General features: G+C 36.4%; 1 protein-coding gene across 4 annotated transcripts in view; it reads right to left on the bottom strand.

The window, feature by feature from the left end:
* The window catches only part of APOOL (apolipoprotein O like), a 64,252-nt gene extending 42,523 nt beyond the window's left edge, over positions 1-21,729 (bottom strand). The window contains exon 1 of one of the 4 annotated variants that reach the window (XM_032474534.1): positions 21,629-21,729. In XM_032474534.1, the coding sequence (XP_032330425.1) occupies positions 21,629-21,643 (15 nt within the window). In that variant the 5' untranslated portion in view covers positions 21,644-21,729. The remainder of the gene's footprint in view (positions 1-21,628) is intronic. The other 3 variants (XM_032474537.1, XM_032474535.1, XM_032474533.1) reach the window with 3 other exon arrangements.
* Positions 21,730-22,025: the final 296 nt, after the last annotated feature.

Below are 22,025 nucleotides of genomic sequence, written 5' to 3'. Positions count from 1 at the left end.
ACCAGTGAACTTAGGCAGGCAGAAAAACACTTGGAAAAACACTGCCTTTATTTATTGAGCATGTGACATTGCCCACAAAGCTAAGAAGTTGCGTCTATTTTATTTCACATTTATGGGAAAAAAGAAAATGACACCAGAAGCGTTTCAAGATAGCATATTCTAAGGCTATTTCTGTGTTCATATCATAAACTATGTACATTTTCATCTTCATTAAGAATAACAGCTACAGCATATTACAGTTGGCAAAATTAAATAATGAACATACCTAATTAATGGTGAAGAATGGGTTAAACTCTCTGGCTTAAGATAGATGGGAAGTACATGCTACACTTGAGCTACAATCTTTATCAAAATTAAAGCTCTAGCACTTAAAACGACAATCTCAAATTAGCCAAAACAAATAACTGCCCACTTCAGCGTGGCTTGGATAGATATGGTTTTTACTGTATTATCAAATTACAGAATGTTGATGTTAAAGCATTTGAAGTGCCAAGTGTTTTAATTATGATGTTGCATGAAAGAACAAAATTATTTTGGAATTTATGAACACTCAATAATTGTGATGTAATTATTACTAAGTACCAATTGAAAAAATGTCAAAAGTTTATCTTCGATAAATAAAAATTTAAGTAGAAAATTAAAAACAAAATAGGGAATATAGCAGTTACACAAATAAACATTTAAAAATCCTCCAGCTATCACTTATATGTGGAATCTAAGAAAATGACACATATGAACTTATTTATAAAACAGAAACAGACTCACAGATGCAGAAAACAAACTAATGGTTACCAAAGAGGAAAAGGCGGGGTGGGAGGAGGGATAAATTAGGAATTTGGGATTAGCAGATACAAATTACTATATACAGAACAGATAGACAACAAGGTCCTATAGCACAGGGAACTATATTAAATAGCTTGTAATAACCTATAATGACAAAGAATATGAGAAAGAACCTCATAACTGAATCACTATGCCGAATACCAGAAACTAACACAACTTTGTAAATCAACTATACTTCAATAAAAAAGGAAATCCTCCAGAAATAACAAGACAGATAGGCATAATTCAACTTCAGTCAGTTTATGGTAATCAGGGTCAGACAAATACTCATTGTCAAAATCAGTAACTAAATTTTAAAAAACACGTACGTTGTAGGGATGTGGGAAAGGAATATTGAGAGCATTCTATTTACTTGAGAACAGTAACACTCCAGTAAGAGATGATGTTCAAAGGGTTGTCAATTCAGAATTCAGTTGTGACTGAAGTTCAAAATAGGATTAAATAAACTATACAGGAAACACAATTAATCTTTCTAAAATATTGCTTTATTTTCCCAGCTCAACAAATAAACCACCTTAGTCTATCCCTTTCTATCTAACTTCTGGGGTTAGCAGATATTCGGTCTTGTCCAAAATGTCCATAAGACATACGGTCCAGGCCAAAAGGTCTTTGATATTTGGTCCTGTCCAAAACCATTTGGCATGGATCAAATACGTGCATGGGCATTTTAGATAGGACCAAATTTCAAGGACCTTTTGGTGTTGTCCAAATGTCTTATAAACCAAATGTCTGATGGAACAAATGTCCTGTTAGGCCCTCTGGTTCTAGCTGAATTAATCTTCCTAGGCCCAAACATGGCAAGCACATTCCTCCCTCAGTGCCTTCACTCCCTTCATTTCCCCTGTTGGAATGTCTTCCCCTCTCCTACACCTAACAGTGCCTGGCACATAGCAGGACCTCAAAAAATATTTGTTGAATGAATACACTTACCTAAACCCCCTTCACTGAAGGTCTAGCTCAAGTCCTGTTAGCTCACTCACAGCCATCGCTCTGAATTCATTAAGCTCTTATTTGTGTGAAACACTAATCTGGCATTAAACAAACATGTTATATTATTAGTTACCTTTAAGAAATATGTAGCCTATTTTTTAATTAAAATGTAGGTTCATTGTAAGTAGTCTTATACTTCTGTATCCAAAGGAATTTGGAGGACTAAAGACCTCAAAAAAAGATAATAAAATAATTCACAGGTTTAAATAAGGGAGTGTATATAGGTAATCTAGCTAGTTTTTCTATGTAACATTTATTGAATACCTATGTACCAAGTATTTGTGGAGGCAAATGATAAAGGTCCTAAAGCTAATCTGAAATTTTAAGATTAATGGTCTTAATTTTTCAAGAATCCAATGAAAGTTATGCACTATGGTCCCCCTAAATGTTGTCATTCTCAAAATTCTGCATATGCTTGCACACCCCACCATACTCTCTGAAGCATTTGAGGACCCAATTAATCTAACCCCACCACAACTAAAATTTATCACAAATACATCTTATTCTGATACATGTATACATGCCTTAGAGAACATATGTCTTCTTACTTCAAATTCTCATAGGAATGTTCTAAAAATCAAATACTATGATAGACGGTAAAATTTTTATAAACTCTCTTTTGCTAGATAAATGGAAGGTAGTGTTCTTATAACACATTCTTAAACTAAATTTCAACCTTCTAAAGACTGTAAGTGGACAACAAGCCTGATTCTTTCTTGCTAGAAACAACATTTTTCTTTGCACGTGCCATGACAAAATTTCTTGGTTAATTTAATGCGGTGATTATTATACTATATCAAATAAATACCTTAAAATATAATACTTTCTGCCTGATGCATTTTTAGCTAGAATAGTCAATAATACCTTGTTTAAGGCATCCCTTAGGGAAAAAAATTTTTTATACCATAATTGCTTAAATACAGTTTTTAAAAGGCCTCATTTTTTGGAGGTCAAAACATTCAGAAATGGAGGGAGTTGGAAAGGTATGAAAATTAAGTCTCCCTTTCAGTGTGGGACTGGTGCCTGAGGAGCTGTTCACAGGGAAAATCTCTTCACCACAGGGGCGTTTATGATTCTAGATCACTAGACTTGGGTGAGGAAGAGAGGAAGTTATAGTCTGCCATCCCTGGTAAAAGAAAAAGTAGCTTACTCATCTCCAGTTGCTCTCACTTTTTGCTCTTTCTTCTCATCTCTTTCTCCCACACTTAAATTTTTTTCAGCAACTATTTGTTCCAATTATTTTTCAATCATTATTTTACCTCCATTTCCTACTTTTCCTTCTTTCGCCCTTTCTTTTCCTTGGTAGATCTAAAGGGCTAATAGCTTGGCTTATCAGAAGGGGAGGGAAGACTGTAACTGACTGCATCAGTCCTGTTCTTTCTGGATGATTTCCTTTGTCCACAGACCTGAAGTGCAAACAGTCCTGAGGAAAACAAACAAGGGGCATAGCTATAAAACTGAGGAAGTTTACCCTCTTTTGAAATATCAGGTAGGAGATGGAACATAAATTGACAAGAAAGATCAAGCACTGCACCTGAATAAACTAATGATTATTGAATTCAACTTAAAATGGTAAAAGAGAGATTGGTTTCAAAATATAGGGCTGTGTTTCAGGCATATCACCTTCTTTGTACTAGCGTTTTGGTCTCAGAATGCAAAGGGACGACCTTAGGTATCTTCTGGTCTGACCATTCCTCTGATGATAGAATCCCTTCTATAACACACCACCAAGTGACATTACAGTCTATGTATGACCTCCTTCAGTAAGGGGAAACTCCACTAGTAGATCATTCCATCTTTTCACAGCTCTATGAGAAAGTTCTTCCACAGACTGAACTGAAACACATATCCATGTAATTTTCACTGGTCCTGGTTCCACTCCTTTGGGTTATGTAGCACAGGTCCAGCCACTCTTGCCAATAAAAGCATATTTTAATTTCCCATTAGACTTGTGGAATGCACCACTGGGTCCCCTGTACTACTTTCCAAGGGTAGTAAAGTTCTGACAATGGCAACTGCCACTAAATTCATCTTCTGCTTTAACAGAAACTATCGTATCTTTTTTTCTGACGAAAATTGGAACAAGAAAAGGTGCTAATGCTTCATTTTGTAGCTATAGCCTAAGAGTTATTTCTTGACAGCAACATAAGTCTTACACAAGGATGCCTTCTTTTAAAGTAATCACCAGTGAGTCACTAACAGAGGATCCGTATACATCATAGTGCTTATTTTCTTCAGAAAATAATGAGTGGATGAATCATCTCTAAGAGAATAAACTATCATTACATCTACTAAGAACAGCCGAGTCCATCAGCTATGGCATTATTTATTATACTGGTACCTGAAAAGTAGATACTTGGCTGAAATAGGAAATCTAAAAACTCTTCCTGTATTTTCTCCTAAGACTCTCGAAAAAGATAGCGGTACTGAAGAACAATAATCAAACTACAAAAATGTATCTGTACAATTCGGGCTTTCCATGTCAGCATCTCAAACAGTCTATTTCAAAGGACTGAAATACTGAGATCAAAAATAAAGAATGTGTGGAAGAGCTTTAGGGGTAAAACAGCCACAAACTATAAAGCCTCCAGCATCTCAGTCCTCAAAGGTTTGAGACTCTGGCATGCCTCAATTTACACTCTTAACAGTTAGGCTTTCACAGATGATCAATGAAAATGGTAATCTCATCCCCACTCTACTAGAACTTTACCTCCTTCAATCTGCATTATTCTTCAAGAAACTTCTTAAGTCATAATTCACAGGATAGGTTTTGAGTAAACAATCTCTGCAATAACCTCTGCATTCAAATTTCTAACTTAGTGGCTTTGAATGACAGAGAGAGAAAGGAGAACATTTTACACATAAAGGGCATGGCAATCAAATAAACACATTACACTTTATACTTTTAAAGATGACTTCTGTCATTGAAAACATCATGAATAACCATCAAGGGTCTGAAAGAAATCAAAATAAGTCTAAGAAGAAATAAGGCTGTAAATATGTATTCATTTTAATAAAAATTTGATAAGATAACACATCAAATTCCTATTCTACTTGCTTGAGACTTCTGATGTTCACTGTCACAAGAAACAGCTTATCTGTCCACTGGCACGAAGGATGTGTGACTTAAATTGGGATCTGAAGATCAGAAGAAATACAGCATTGTACTAGGTGCTGGGAATATAAAGAGTCTTTTGAATACTAATAAAAACAACAGCAGATAGAAAATACTGGACATTTGTTATAGCCTAGGCATAGTATTATACACATCATATATTACCTATTTGCATTTCCTAGTATAAAACCCTATGAAATGAATACTATTTTTATCCTAATTGTTCAGACAAGAAAACTAAGGTTTAGACAGGTTAAGTGATTTGCCCAAAGTCATACAGCAGGTAGAGCAGGGAAACTCTCACATTAGTCCAAAGAGACTCGCATATCATTGTTCATAGCAGCCTTATTTGTAACAGAAAAAGGAGTGGAGGAAGTGACCACAACATCTATTAAGAGAACAGAGAAATGAGTATGGTATATTCATACAACAGAATACTACACACAGTGAAAATGAATAACTAAAGCTATACATATAAACATGAATAAATATCACAAACAGCGTTGTGATAAAAACAAGTTGTGGAAGAATATAAGCAGCATAAATACAATTTATAGAATGCTTAAAAACGTACAAAACAATAGTGTATAAAGTTTAGGAACACATGCAGATATAGTAGAAGTCTAAAAACACACATAGCAATGTTAAATACAAAAACGAGGAGAGTGGTTATGGTGAGTTCAGGGAGCAAGGGGGATGAGATCAGAGCTGGAGGGATACACAGGAGGTTTCAACTGCATTTGCAGTGTTCATTAATACCTCTTTGCACATCTGTAATGTTTTACATTAAACTAAAAAAATCATAAATCACTTTGGATTTGTTTCAATGGCTTCTTGCTGCCTTCAAAATAAAATTCCAACTTATCCTAGCACTCAAACACTCCACCTTCTTCCTGTTTCTAATCCAATCTTATATTCTATAAGTAACCCCAAATTAACCTTTCTGATTTAGCCAGCCAAACTGCTTTAAGTTCCTGGAACATATGACAATGTTCAACACAAAGCCACGGCTGACAAGCTAACTGCTTCATTCTTGGTAATCTAAATACTATAATTCAAGGTCTGAGAGGCCTTAAACTATTATATATTGGTCACTTATTGAATTGCTAAGGATTTATTACATATATTATAGTTTATAATATTCAAATATATGCTATCTTATAATATTATCCATTGCATAGGGATATGTCCTTTTTTGTCAACAAAATTGTAAGTTCCTTTAGAGTAGAAATAATGTCATAGAATTTGTGTGCATTTGGACTGTACTTGGTGTGTAATCAATTCTATTAAGCTCTTGAACAGAACTTGAGGCATTTTATGTAGCTAGAATCCTGAGATAATTCGGGCTCTAATGCAATAAGGAATTCCTAAGTACAAATTAATAACAGAGATTCAGGACAAATCAAACACCCTATCTTGGAGTGGTATTAAAGCTACAGTCCTAAAAAAAAGTGATTATATGCATCGGTTTGAAGATAAGGAAGCTGAATTATGATTACCATGATATAAAATCCAGTATACAGTACAATTAAACATTTCCTTCACCAATATACAGTGTGGATTTTGGATTTGGGAGTTGTTTTTGTTTTTAAAGATGAGAAGCCCTCAGCTGTTCAAAAGAAAAGCAAGTAAGAAGTATAATTTAACAACTCTGAGTCACAGCTGCAATCACAAAGAATAGTCTCCTCCAGAAACATTATCTAGTTTGTGTACTTTCTGAGAAATATGCTGTAAGTCTCACCTCTGTTTCGTTTTAGGTAATGTGTCTTTCTTCTCTGGCTTTTTCCTATATTTTCTCTTATTTTACAGCAGTATGAAAATGATGTGTACAGGGGAGTGGGATGAGCTTATGTGTGTGTGTGTGTGTGTGTGTGTATGTGTAACTGATTTTACATGAGGTTCTCTCCGCAACTTGGATCTGTGATTTGATGTATGTCATTATTTTTGGAAAATTCTCAGCCATTATTTATTCAAATATTTCTTCTGACCTGCAGAAATATTATCAATAAATATGAATAAAGGTTCAAACTTCAGGTCACTAGCAAAAGTCAGTTTTAAAGTACATTTTTTCCAATGAAGTTCTGAAAAAATGCATGAATATAGATCATGTTAACATTACCCTCTTTAGCAATTAATATATTCTAAAATCTATAATTATGATAAATTTCCCTCTACATATATTTAAATACTTAAACATAAAAATTTTAATCTTATATTTGTGTATATGGGTGTCACAGAACGCACTCATTCATTCATTCAACAACCATTCAAGTGTCTACTGTATACTATATCTCAGGAGCCTGAGAGACTTAAATACAAATATGAATACAACATGGTCCTCGTTTCTAAGGAAACTCTCAGTTTAACGAGGGAGAAAAACATAAATAAATGGAATATATAGTTATAAGCAGTATAACAGAGGTGTGTACAATGGGGACACAGAGAGGAATTGATCTATTCTATTTAGGGGGCAAAGATAAGGAACACATCCTCATTTTAAGGTATTTCAAATTTTTTTTACCTACAAGGATATAAACTGTCCAGTCTATAAAGGTCTGGGATGATTTAAAATTTAACCACGTACTATTCTGGACTATTAATTAATATTTCTCCAACCAGGATACTTTGTTCCTAAGGGCAATAAGTCTAAAAGTTATTCAAAGTGTCAACTCAGTCAAAAAACACTTCCTAAACAAACACTACGCCCCAGGCAGGTGCCCTCTTAGACCATGATGGGTATAAATACGCAAAGACACTGTTCCTGCCCTCAAGTATTGTAAAATCTCTAGTGTGGGAGTCAGGCAAATATACCACCAGTACAGGATGATAATAGGATAAGATGGAGGACTTCTACTTCTGGAATGATAAAGTTAATATACTTTTCCCAATTCCTTCCACTGAGTAGTGCTCAAAACCCTGGATATTATAAAGAAAATAAGTGCATAAAGACTCTAAATGGTGGAGAGAAGATGGCAGATCAGTGAGAGATCTCAGAACCTGAGGAATGATATGGCAGTGAGATCTCTGGGTTTTCTATGTCTCATATGTCTTAGACTGGGTGCTAGAGAAGCCAGAAACACAGAAATGGCAACCAGTGAACACAAAGACTCAAGAAAAGCCTTCTCTCTCTAGCCGAAAGACCAGGAAAGGGGCGGTCTAGCAAGGCACAAAGCTTTTAAACAACAGCCACTCTACTACAGCAGAACACCACAAACATACCTAAGGCCAAAAACCCACCCGCAAAAACAAAGGCTGAGGGAAGAGCCTAGACTTCCACTCTGACTAGGGAGAAATAAGTCATTCTAACACTGACCATCCCACAAAGGTGGTATTAAAAAAGGTGGAACTTTCATCCCTGCCAGGTGGTAATTAGTTCTGCCCCCCACCCACCCCCTAGATATTAGTGGAGACATGCAGGGAACCAGAATATTCAATATCACCTGTTGGTAATGAGGCAACCCCTCCTCTTTGGCACTAAGGTGGTACTGAGAAGGCCTAGTGAAGAGTCAGGATTTTCACTATCATTAAGTAGTAACAAAGTCACTTCCCTGCCCCAACAGTGCTCATAAGTGGGGAGCACTAATGAGGTACTCCTATACCTCCCAGACAGGGAAGTAAGAGCAGAAGCCCAGTGGGAGATTTAAACCACCAATCTTGCCCAGAAATAACAAGGGGACCCTTCCCTCCTTGGGTGTCAACAGAGACTGACCAGGGAACCTAGACTTCTACCCTCCACTAGGTAGCAACAAAGCAGCACCACCCACACCAAGATATATCATAATCAAGATAGCCAGAGTCAAGGATAAAGAAATGATCCGAAAGGTAGCAAGAAAAAAACAAACAATGAGTTCCAAGGGAACCCCCATAAGGCTCTCAGCTGCTTTCTCTACACAAACACTACAGGCCAGAAGGGAGTGACAAGATATGTTCAAAGTCCTGAATGAAAAAATGATGCAGCCTAGGATACTTTATCCAGCAAGGTTATCCTTTAGGATAGAAGGAGACATAAAGAATTTCACAGACAAGCAAAAACTACAAGAGTTTAGCAACACTAAACCCATGATAAAAGAAATACTGAAAGGTCTACTCTAAATAGAAAAGCAGCAAGATGCTACAGAAATGAGAAACTCATAACTGGAAAGGTGTTAACTCATGAATTACAAATAAAATAAACACGAAATTGTAAAAGAAGACATGTAAGTCATTAAGAGTGGGAGAGGGAAGCAAGAAAATATAGAGTATTAATTTTTCTTTTTAAAATTTTTGTTCTTGGTAGCATGGGTTTGAGCTTATATTACTATCTGTTTAATACAAACAGTTATAGTAATGGGTTAATAGACTTACAAAAAAGGTAACTACAAGTGAGTCACAAAAACTAAATAAAATCCAAGATAATAAAAAGGAAAATTACCAAACCACAAAAGGAAGAAGAAAGGAACAAAGAGGAAATACAAATTCAACTGCAAAGGTAAGTTCAAAATAGCAATAAACATACATCTATCATTAATTACTGTAAATGTTAATGGACTAAATGCTCCAATAAAAAGACATAGAGTAGCAGACTGGATAATAAAGCAAGAACCTTCAATATGCTGCATACAAGAGACCCACTATAGGGAGAAGGACACATATAGATTGAGAGTGAAATGATGGAAAAGAATATTCCATGCAAGTGGAAAAGCCAAAAGCGCAGGTGTAGAAGTACTAATTTCAGACAAAATGGACTTTAACACAAAGGCCATAAGGAAAGATAACGAAGGACATTTTATAATGATTAAAAGAGTAATACAAAATGAGGATATTACACTCATTAATATATATGCACCCAATATAGGAGCACGTAAGTACATAAAACAATTACTAACAAAGATAAAGGAGGAAACTGATGGGAATACAATCATAGTCGGAGATTTTAACACTGCATTAACATCACTAGACAGATCTTCCAGACAGAAAATAAATAAGACAACAGAGAAATTAAATGATACAATAGAAAAATTAGATTTGGTGGATATTTTCAGAGCATTACACCCCCCAAAAATAGGATATACATTCTTTTCAAGTGCACAGGGAACATTTTCTAGGATTGATCATGGACTTGGGCACAAAATAAACCTCAATAATATTAAGAAGACAGAAGTTAATCTCAAGCATCTTTACTGACCAAAATGCCATGAAACTAGAAATCAACTACAGAGAAACAAAGGGAAAAAAAAAGCATGGATTAAACAACATTCTATTAAAAAACCAATGGGTCAATGATGTAATCAAAGCTGTAATTAAAAAACACCTTGAGACAAATGAAAATGAAAGCAAAACCACACAAAATTTATGGGACACAGCAAAGGTAGTGCTAAGAGGGAAGTTTATAGCAATACAGGCCTTCCTCAGAAAAGAACAACAATCCCAAATAAACAATCTAACCCACCAGCTAAAAGAATTAGAAAAAGAACAGCAAAAAAACCCACAAGGCAGCAGAAGGAAGGAAATTATAAAGATCAGGGAGGAAATAAATAAAATAGAGACTGAAAAATCCATAGAAAAAATCAATCAAACCAAAAGCTGGTTTTTTGAAAAAGTAAATAAAATCGACAAACCTCTGGCCAAACTCTCAAAGAAGAAAAAAGACAGACCACAAATTAGCAAAATAAGAAAGGAAAATGGAGAAATTATAACAAATAAAATAGAAATACAGAATATCATACGAGAATATTATGAAAAACTATATGGAACAAAACTGTATAACCTAGAGGAGATGGACAAGTTTCTAGAAACATACAGTCCACCAAGACTGAACCAAGAAGAAACTGACCACTTGAACAAACTGATCACTAGAAATGAAATTGAATTAGCAATAAAAAAAAACTTCCTACAAACAAAAGTCCAGGACTGGACAGCTTCACCAAGGAATTCTACCAAATATACAAAGAAGAACTCATACCAGTGCTTCCAGAAGATTGAAAAGGAGGGAATACTCCCAAACTCATTCTATGAAGCCACCATCACGCTGATACCAAAATCAGGCAAAGACACTACCAAAAAAGAGAATTATAGGCCAATATCACTGATGAACATAGACATCAAAATCCTCACCAGAATATTAGCAAATAGAATCCAACAGCACATAAAAAAGAGTATACATCATGATCAAGTGGGGTTCATCCCAGAGACACAAGGGTGGTTCAACATATGCTAATCAATCAATGTAATACATCACATCAACAAGAGAAAGGACAAAAACCACATGATCATCTGAATAGATGCAGAAAAAGCTTTTGATAAAATTTAACACCCATTTATGATAAAAACTCTCACCAAAGTGGGTATAGAGGGAACATATCTCAACATAATAAAAGCTATATATGAAAACCTACAGCCAACATAATACTCAACGGTGAAAAACTCAAAAGCTTCCCACTAAAATTTGGGACAAGACAAGGCTGCCCACTATCACCACTCCTATTCAACACAGTCTTGGAAGTCCTAGCCACAGCAGTCAGGCAAGAGAGAGAAATAAAAGGGATCCAAATTGGAAAAGAGGCAAAAGTGTCACTATATGCAGATGACATGATACTATATATACAAAACCCTAAAAGGTCCACACAAAAACTACTAGAACTAATCGAAGCATTCAGCAAGGTAGCAGGTTACAAGATTAACATTAAAAAATCAGTTGCATTTTTTACACTAATGATGAATCAACAGAAAAAGAAAGTAAAGAAACAATCCCCTTTAAAATAGCACTCAAGATAATAAAATACCTAGGAGTAAATCTAACTAAGGAGGTAAAAGACTCATACACGGAAAACTATAAAACACTGATGAAGGAAATTAAAGAAGACTTTAAAAAATGGAAAGATATCTCATGCTCCTGGATTGGAAGAATCAATATTGTTAAAGTGATCATACTGCCCAAGGCAATCTACAGATTTAATGCAATCCCTATCAAATTACCCAGGACATATTTCACAGAACTAGAACAAATCATAATAAAATTTATATGGAACCACAAAAGACCTAGAATTGCCAAAGCATTACTAAAGAAAAAGAAAGGCTGGAGGAATACCTCTACCAGACTTCAGACAATACTACAGAGATACAGTCATCAAGACAGCATAGTATTGGTACAAAAACAGACATATGGACCAATGGAACAGGATAGAGGGACAAGAAATGAACCCACAAACTTTTGGTCAACTCATCTTCGACAAAGGAGGCAAGAATATACAATGGGATAAAGACAGTCTCTTCAGCAAATGGTGCTGGGAAAACTGGACAGCAGCATGTAAAGCAATGAAGCTAGAACACTCCCTTACACCATACACAAAAATAAACTCAAAATGGATCAAAGAGTTTAACAGAAGACAAGATACAATAAACCTCCTAGAAGAAAATATAGGCAAAACATTATCTCACATACATCTCAGAAATGTTCTCCTAGGGAAGTCTATACAAGCAATAGAAATAAAAGCAGGAATAAACAAATGGGAACTAATGAAACTTACAAGCTTCTGCACAGCAAAGGAAACCATAAGTAAAACAAAAAGACAACCTACGGAACGGGAGAAAATTTTTGCAAATGATGAAACTGACAAAGGCTTGTTCTCCAGAATATATAAGCAGCTCATATGACTTAACAAGAAAAAAACAAACAACCGAATCCAAAAATAGGCAAAAGACCTAAACAAACAATTCTCCAAGGAAGACATACAAATGATCAATAGGCACATGAAAAAATGCTCAATATCACTAATTATCAGAGAAACGCAATTCAAAACTACAGTGAGGTATCACCTCACACCAGTCAGAACGGCCATCATTCTAAAGTCCACAAATGACAAATGCTGGAGAGGCTGTGGAAAAAAGGGAACCCTGCTACACTGCTGGTAGGAATGCAGTTTGGTGCAGCCACTGTGGAAAACAGTATGGAGATTCCTCAAAAGACTAGGAATAGACTTACCATATGACCCAGGAATCTCGCTCCTGGGCATATATCCAGAAGGAAGCCTATTTCAGAAAGACACCCGCATCCCAGTGTTCATAGCAGCACTATTTACAATAGCCAAGACATGGAAACAGCCTAAATGTCCACCGACAGATGACTGGATAAAGAAGAGGTAGTATATTTATACAATGGAATACTATTCAGCCATAAAAACCAACAACCTAACGCCATTTGCAGCAACATGGATGTTCCTGGAGAATGTCATTCTAAGTGAAGTAAGCCAGAAAGAGAAAGAATACCATATGAGATCGCTCATATGTGGAATCTAAAAAAAACAAGCAAACAAACAAAGCATAAATACAAAACAGAAAGAGACTCATAGACATAGAATACAAACTTGTGGTTGCCAAGGGGGCGGGAGGTGGGAAGGGATAGACTGGGATTTCAAAATGTAGAATAGATAAACAAGATTATACTGTATAGCACAGGGAAATATATACAAGATCTTATGGTAGCTCATGGAGAAAAAAATGTAACAATGAATATATATATGTTCATGTACAATTGAAAAATTGTGCTCTACACTGGAATTTGACACAACATTGTAAAATGAGTATAACTCAATAAAAAATGTAAAAAAAACTACAGTAATGAAGACAGTGTGATACTGGCATAAAGACAGACATACAGATCAATGGAATAGAACTGAGAGTACAAAAATAAACCCTTACATTTAGGGTTAAATTAGTTTTTGACAAATGTGCCAAGACAATTCAACAGGAGGAGGAACTGTCCCTGTGAGGTGCATGGCTTGATGAGTTTTTGTCATAGGAGCTCTATTGAGAATATTTTTCACAGGGGCCCAAAATTTCAGCTGTTGCTACAGGCAAAAATATAAATACAAAAATACATACAAAGTTAGGTGTAAATACTAGTTTTCAATTATTTATGCCATTCTTTCCATTAGTCCAGATGAGTGAATGGATATAAAGTGTTTTCTCTGCTTACAAAATTAAGTTCTGTTTAACATCTACTAGCTCTTTCATGATAAACAAAAGAATTTGTGTTTCAGTTAGACTTAGGTAAACATTTCACTTTAATCATATTTTGATCAGTACCAAAATATGCTGAAAAATTATAAAATTAGTTACCATGAAATTAATACTAGTCATTCTTTTGGTAGAGGAAAAGAACAATAAATCTAGGCAGGGGTGTATAATCCTCATAGAAAGAGAGAGCAAATATTTGAAATAAAAAATACAATCTACCACCATTTGGCAACTGGCAGTTCTTAACTCATGGTAGGTGTTTAATACATACTCGTTGAAGAATTAAATGAAGAACTAAAATGAGCAAATATTATGAAGCAGGCTTTTATTTTGTAGACATTTAAACTACTTCCTCCTCTTTTCTCCCACAGTAACTTTTAGATATCTTTTAATTTGAGTATAATTTGTATTTACTTGTCAATTTCACCCATAAGAGTCCATTCCTTGAGGACAATACTTTGATCTTGTTCTTCTTTGTCCTCCCTCTTTCAAAATCAATTGATTCATTTGTTCATTTATTTCCTTAATTGCCAAAATTCACTCTAATTTGTCCACCATAGGTAGCTATTTTAATGTATTTAATGATTATCTTTTTTATTTGAGTTTCTACAAAATGCACATTGTAGTAATGTGTAAATTTTTTTTAATTTTGTTACATATCTCATTTTTCTTACTTTTTTCTTACTTTTCTTACTTTTTCTCACATTGTAAATGGTGTATTAGTTATTTTGTTTCTTATCTTTTTTCATACAGCACAGCCTTTTATATCCATCTGTCTTCCTATGTGTACATATAACCCATTCCTTCTGGCTGCTATATAGTACTACATGATATATATTCACCACATTTCACTCATCCACTGTCAGTGATGGACACATATATTACCTCAAACTCCCCATCATCATAAAAAACACTGTAATGAATATCCTTGTACAAGTGCTCTAATGAACCTGTATATTTTTGTGATATACACTCAAGAACAGAATTGCCATGTCACAGGATATGTGTGTACTTAATTTCACTAAATAATATCTCCATAATGGCTATACCACTCATCACTCCCACCAGTAGTACATGGGAACACTTATATTCCAATATCCCTACAAACATTTGGACTTAACCAACATTCTATTTTCTTCTAGTTTTATCTTATTGTTCTAACGTGCAGTTATCTGATAATTATTTTGAGCATCTTTTCATGTGCTTATTGGTTTTTGTGTTTTCTTTATGCCTTGTTCATATCTTGTTGATCTTTGTATCCCCAATGTTTATCACCAGCTCCTGAACATTATAGGGATTAAGATTTTTTTGAATGAATATGTAAAAGAATAAGAATGTATGAAAGAATAAAGTATCCACAAGACTTGTTAACAGTATGGATGTAGGGGATACTTTAAAGATGATCCCAAGATCAGATGCTCACATTCTTAAATGAAATAAGGAACAGAGCAGAAAAATCAAATTTAGTAAAAATAAATAAATTTTGAACATACTGAACTTGATGCACCTAAAAATATCAAGTGGGAATTTGGAAATATGAATGAATGAGGTTAACTACAGAGTCAGGCTGAAGAGGGGATGTGGCAGTAGCAGTTAGCCTAGTGATAAGAAAAGTGCCTGGTGAGTTTCAGAATGACTGAAAGAAAAGATCCAAAAACAGCCAGGCCAAAACTACATTAAGTATGTAACTCATGCCTTAGCTTAGAGTACTAATATCCATCAAGTCAACATGACAGATGGTCTCACTCGGGAGAGATTACAGAAATGAGTTACAATTTCCCCAGAACATGTTCAAATTATACTAAGCAAATTTTATTATCCGCCACAGATTGCTACTTAGTGGCTGTCTCAGTGTTTTTTATCCTTGGGCAACTATTTTCCTAGTTTAAATTACAAAGTCTTAATAAGTTAGTTTTTAATAGTAATTCTGAATATATTCCACCACATTTTCAACAACTTTATCACTTACTTCTGGAAAGTATTCAAAAGTAAATTGTACCAGACAGACCATGAATCCCAAATGGATCATCCATTGCCTTGCCCCTTCTAAGAATCCTCAGAACACCTGACAATTATATGGCTCCCTTCTGTGATTCCTAACATAGGTCATTATGCTGTGAACTACAGGACTGATGCACCGGCCAAAACTGACTGGACCAGGGATTTGTACCAGAGTAAAAGGCAGCCAACATGAGACTATCTAATAAAAGGGCCTGAGGTACAATTTCTGCCTAAGAAGGGTACTTTGCAGTGGTTAGTGACTAGCCAACCCAATCAGATCCTCCCTCTAGGAAAAGTCTGGATATAACACACATAGAGTTAGCAGAAGCAGAAAAATCATGAGAATGATAACTACCAGAGTTGGTATTCGTATTCTGAATGGTTCTTCTGGAGATTTGTTTAGCTGGTGAGACAGTTTCCTAGACTTTCCTCCTAATCTATGTATCCTTAAGATAACTTGAACTTGCCTCTGTTCTTCATAACCTGAAAAAGTCTGCTACTCTTTTCTCTATAACCTGTATAAAAGCCACATATTCCCCCCTAAATTAGTGGCTCTTGAACCTAGCAACACATTGAAATCAATGGTGGGCATTTAAACATGAAAATGCCCCATCTGGGGTGGGGCTCAGGCATCAGTACTTTTTTTTCAGCTCCCCAGATGATTTTAAGGCACAGCTAAGATCAGGAAATATTGACTTACATAAGCCCACTGTGTGAAAATTTTAGGACTTATGTCAAATAGTCTTTTATTTTCATATTAATGAGGTTCACAGAATACCTAACAGCTGTCTGTTCAGTCATATGAGTGTGGGAGGAGGCAATTCACAGATCATTTTCACTTTATAGCATAAAGCAACATCCTGGAACCTATACCAAGTATGGTTAAGGGTTTCAAGGTATAACTTTCAAAGTTACACTGAAAATAAAGATGTTCAACAATGCTGAGTGGAAGCAGAAAAACTGATTTTGCTGGAGATAACTACCAGTCTTCCTAGGAATGAACTTCACTTTGTTAGGTTCCAACTATTTTCTGGTATCAGTCACATGAAAGAAAGAAGAGAAAGAGACAAGGACTAAAGTTGAGACAAAGGAATATATGGCTGGTATAATCAAGGATTTTGAAAATTTTACATCTATGATGTCCATGTTCCTTCCCATCCCCACCATCTTTGGTCCAAGCCCCATAACACAATCCCAGAGTCATGTATCATCTCCTGTATTCTATTTTCTACAGTGCTCTGTATTTTCTCTCCACTGACCAAATTCCTGCTACCTCCCCAAACTCCCAAAACCCTTCCATTGCATCTACCCTCCTCATTTCTTGTCTGAAATGAAACATGACTTCCCCCTGAGGTCACTACTTCCCCGTAACTCTCAAGTGGAGGCTATTCAAAGTGTCTCAGGGATAGGAGGGAGAGTTTGTCTTCTTCTGAGTCCCAATGCTGCTAAGCCATTAATTCTCCACCCTTAGGTAAAAATCTCTGTTCTTGTTAGTGAGGAAGTAGAACAGCTGGAACCCTCATGAATGGGAATGTAAATTGGTACAACCACTTTGGAAAACTATTTGGCAGTAGCTTCCAAAGCTGCAGTCCCTATGACCTGGCGATCCCACTCCTAGGTATATACTCAACAGCAATGTGCACTTATGTGCATCAAAAGACATATACAAGAATGTTCATAGGAGCATTAGCTATAATAGCTCAAAACTGAAAATAATTCAAATGTCCATCAACAGTAGAGTGGATAAGTAAATCATGATATTTTCACCCTCTAGAGTAACATACAGCAGTAAGAATGAATGAAGTAGCGTACATATATAATGGCTGAATCTCAAAAACAGTATTTCATGAAAGAAGCCAGACATAACATAGTAAATATGGCATAATTCCATTTACAAAAAGTTCAAAGATAAGCAAAATTAATTTATGGTGGAGAATAACTGTGTGGAGGAACAAAGGGGAGGGCTTCTGGGATGCTGGTAATATTATTTTTTTTTATTTGGGTGCTGGTTGAACAAGTATGGTCATTTTTTGAAAATTTACCAAGCTGATTATGATTTGTGTACTTTGTTGTATATATCCTATACTTCCATTGAAAAAAAAAAAGTTTACTGAAAGGAAAGAAAAGTAATTCTCCTTTGAGGCCCATACCATCCGTCTAGTCATCCTTAGCACTGTCATCTACTGGCCTCCCGGTCACTTCATCACATCATAGATTTAGGATCCTGGTTAATAGTCATTTTCTATGCTCTAAATCCTGCCATAATGCTGAGTGGCTTTAATGTCTGCGTGGACGAATCACTCAAAAGCCTCACCTCACTGTTCTTTGACCTCATGTTCTTAGACCTTCATATTCACTCCACTGTGGTTACCCACTCCATGAGCACACCTTGAATTGACCATTTCCCAGACTTGTTAATAGCTAAAATCATAGACTCAAAAAGCTTTACTTTGACTACAACCTCCTATTTCAGCTTTAATTTCCTTACTGCTCTACTCCTGTTCTTTGAGCTAATAACATTACCATAGAAAACTTTTTTGTGAGAATTAAGTGAAATAATGTACATCAACAGCATAGCACAGCATCTGACACACAGGAAATACTAAATACATGGTATCTATATTTCAATATTAAGTATTCTATTATAAACAAATATCTTTCAGACCCAAATTTTCCTGAAATTCACTCAATCTCTGCCGTTAACGAAATTTAGCTTTTGACACTACTACATTCCTCTCAATCTTTTTAAAAGAAGGCCAGTCCTTCAGCTGTTCTCTCTGATTCAAGAAGTCAGGAGGAGAGATCAGCACAGTCCTTGGTCTCAAGGCTAATTCCACAACGTTTCACCATTATATATACCTGTTCAAAAAGCTCTTATGTTTCAAAATGTATGTAAACTATTTTCAGAATTATCTACCAACCTTCAGGACTCCTTTCTATCTTAATCCTTGCAAGTAAACTCTGGGGTTTCAAAATTAACTCAGATCACCCTTTTTGTACCTTAGCCTCACAGATGCTTCCTCAAGCTTAAACTCCATGATCTGGACTTAGATCATGGGATTTCAGACCCAGTTCTACTGCTTACAACAGTGTGACTGTGAAAGTTACTCAACCTCCCCAAGCTTCTGTTTCTTTACCTGTAAAATGCTGGGAATAACAGTAGCTACTCACAGGGTCACTGTGAAGCACGAATGAGAAAATTCACATAACGTGCTTAGCAAAATGCCTAGCACAGTAAACATTCAATAACATAATAGCTGTGATAACTATTATTAATTCTTTCTTCTATTCTTGGTGCATCTCCCCTTGTATCCAAACCTGCTCAGGTCTCCTGACAGTTTCCCCCCAAGTTTTACTGAGATTTAATTGGCATACAGTCTCCTACTTTTTTAAACAAAAAGATACCTTTTCTGGAATTTGCTACCCTTATCTCAAGACTTCTTTTCTACCTTTCGCCACAACATTTCTCTAAAGAGTAATGTACACTTGCCTTTCAGAGGAGGCAAGGAGTAGTGGAAAGATCCTGGGCTTTGGAGCCAAATATACTTGTGTTTGAACCTGGTTCTTCCACTTAATAGTTGTATAACCTGGAGCAAGCACTTTTTCTAAGCCTTGGTTTCTTCATAAGTAAAATGGGGATACTACTCATTTCTTAGGAGAAGAAGATGAAACTGAAATAATACATGTAAAGCAGCTGGCCAAAGTGGGTGCTAAACGAATGCCAGTTTCCCACCCCTGATCCTTTCCTTAAACCCTTACAATCTAGGTTCTCTCTCTACCACTTTACCTCACTTCAGCTCTTATTAGCATTATGACTGGGCAATTTACCTGACTTTTCCAAACCTTAGTTTTTCATTTGTAAAATGGTGATCATAATATCTACAACATAAAGTTGTCTTGAGAATTAAGTGAAATACCATATGCAAAATACTTTAGCACGGCACTTGGCCTTGTAGTAAGCACTCAATAAATGGCAGCTACTAGTGACTTATTAATGGCCAAATCAAAAGACTGTTCAACTCATTCTCTCCTTCTCTAGGTTTCAGTAACAACACACTATTCAGGTTTGCTTTTTGACCATTCCTTCTATCTCTGTACTTCCACCATGGTATCATTCTTTATTCTCTTCAACCAGGTGTGCGCTCTCGGAACCCTCAGATCACTTTGTACTTGTCCCGAGGCAAGGCACTTCCCTGAATCACAGGTGTTTGTTATATGATGCAGCTACACTGTTTAAATGAATCTCTTTTATCTCCATTGCCTGGCACTTATTCATTCACGTAGAGTTTATTTAGTACCTAATATAAGTCATACCTGTGCTAGGTACTAAAGATACAAAAATCAATATAATTACTGTCCTCAAGTAGCTTATAGTTTAGGAGGGTAAAACAGACAAGTAAATAGTCTATTATTTGCAGTGTGATAAGTCCTATAGTAAAAATATGCCCCAGGTCCTGTTTAAATTAGACTGGGAAGGTCGAGGACACTATCTTGGAAAAGGCATTTTTGTGCTTAGCATATGGGGAGGCAGTACACAAATCTCTTAACTGAGTGAGTGAAATATGAATAGGAACTAACTAGATGAAGATGAGAAAGGGCACTTCAGGCCCAGAGAAAAAGCAGGGGACAAGGCTTGGAGTACAGATGCTAGGAAAGCTCCTGAAAGACAGGATATGAAGCTGCAAAGCCAAGACACGGTGTTCTAGACATAGGAGTCTGACCTGACCGCAGAGGTTAAATGATGGAGTGCCAATAAAGGTTTTTAAGTAGTGGACAGGCATAATCAGATTTGCATTTTAGTACTCTAGCAGTGGAGGGGAAAATGAATTACATAATAGTCAGGCTAGAGGCAGCAAGTCCAGTTAGAAGGATGTTGCAGTAATTCAGATAAATTATTAAGGCAGAAATGTTGTGAGAATGGCGAATCAAGTCGGATACTGAGCCTGAACTATTCATATTTGTATCTCCTGGAAGCGGTGCACTGTACACTTAAAACCTGCTACAAATATGTACCCAGAGATATTTGTCTACTTATACACATTGGACGACTGCTGTTGTTGAAACCTACTTAGGGAACTGCAACTAGCAACCAGCTGAGTCACTTCCTGTACACAGACTAAGTAAAGGCACCTTTTCCCATTACAGAACTCAAAAGAAACTTAGGTTTGTTAGTCAAACCCGGAGAGTAACAGTGACTACAAACCCGCGCACTGCACAAAGACTTGAGACGTCTCTATCCTGGTCTATTTCACCTGAAATAATGTTTGAACAAAGTCCTTCAAAGGGTCATTGAGGCCCCGCCCTGTGCACCCAGACAAATGCCCAGGATTCTTTTCTCTTTGTTTCAGCTCAAGACCCAAGTCGGCCGCTGCTCATTGCGCGGCTGGCGACTTTCACCCAGCCGTTTCCCAGTTTCCACCCTGCCGCTGTATAAACAGTCAACTGCAGGGGACTGAGGAGAGAGTACTGTTTCAGGCTGAGGAAACTCTTACGGGGACAGGTAGGTGTCTTGAGGCTTCAAACGTTATAGATTCCCTGTACTTGCCAATCCTCTCACAACCCCACCTCCCCCTCGTCTCTTGCAGTGGGGTCCCTTCTTAAGTTAGGAGGATCCCTTCTATGGTTACTAGAGTGCTAGCTATCGACACCCAGAGAAACTCAGCAAGGTATTTTTTTTTTACTTACCCTAGCGGCCGCCATATCTCTGACCCTCCGCGCCCAGGTTTTCACACGGAGAGCGGAAAGGGACAAAATGGTTCAACTGGGCTCTACTCACAACAGCCCCGCCCAGTTCCGCCCCTCGCCTGCCCGCTCCCGCCCCTTCTCCGCCTTTCTGCTGCGGCTCTGGGAAGCGGCTATAGTTAACCCGCTCTCCTCCGGAGAAACGGGTTCAACCTCTTGGTTGATTGTCACTATCTCTGATAAAGCCGTTCAGAATAGTCTCCATAGTCCATTTGAAAGTTCTTTTGCTGGGTACAGAACTTTTCAGTGTTTTCGTTGTTTCAGGCATATGTGATTTGTCTAGATGAAGATTTAAAATCCAAGTCCTGCTGCTTTAATAACTATACAGTCACAAAGAACA

The sequence above is a fragment of the Camelus ferus genome, chromosome X (genome assembly GCF_009834535.1).
Source record: "Camelus ferus isolate YT-003-E chromosome X, BCGSAC_Cfer_1.0, whole genome shotgun sequence".
NCBI lineage: Eukaryota > Metazoa > Chordata > Mammalia > Artiodactyla > Camelidae > Camelus > Camelus ferus.
This window is presented reverse-complemented; position numbering and strand designations above follow the sequence as displayed.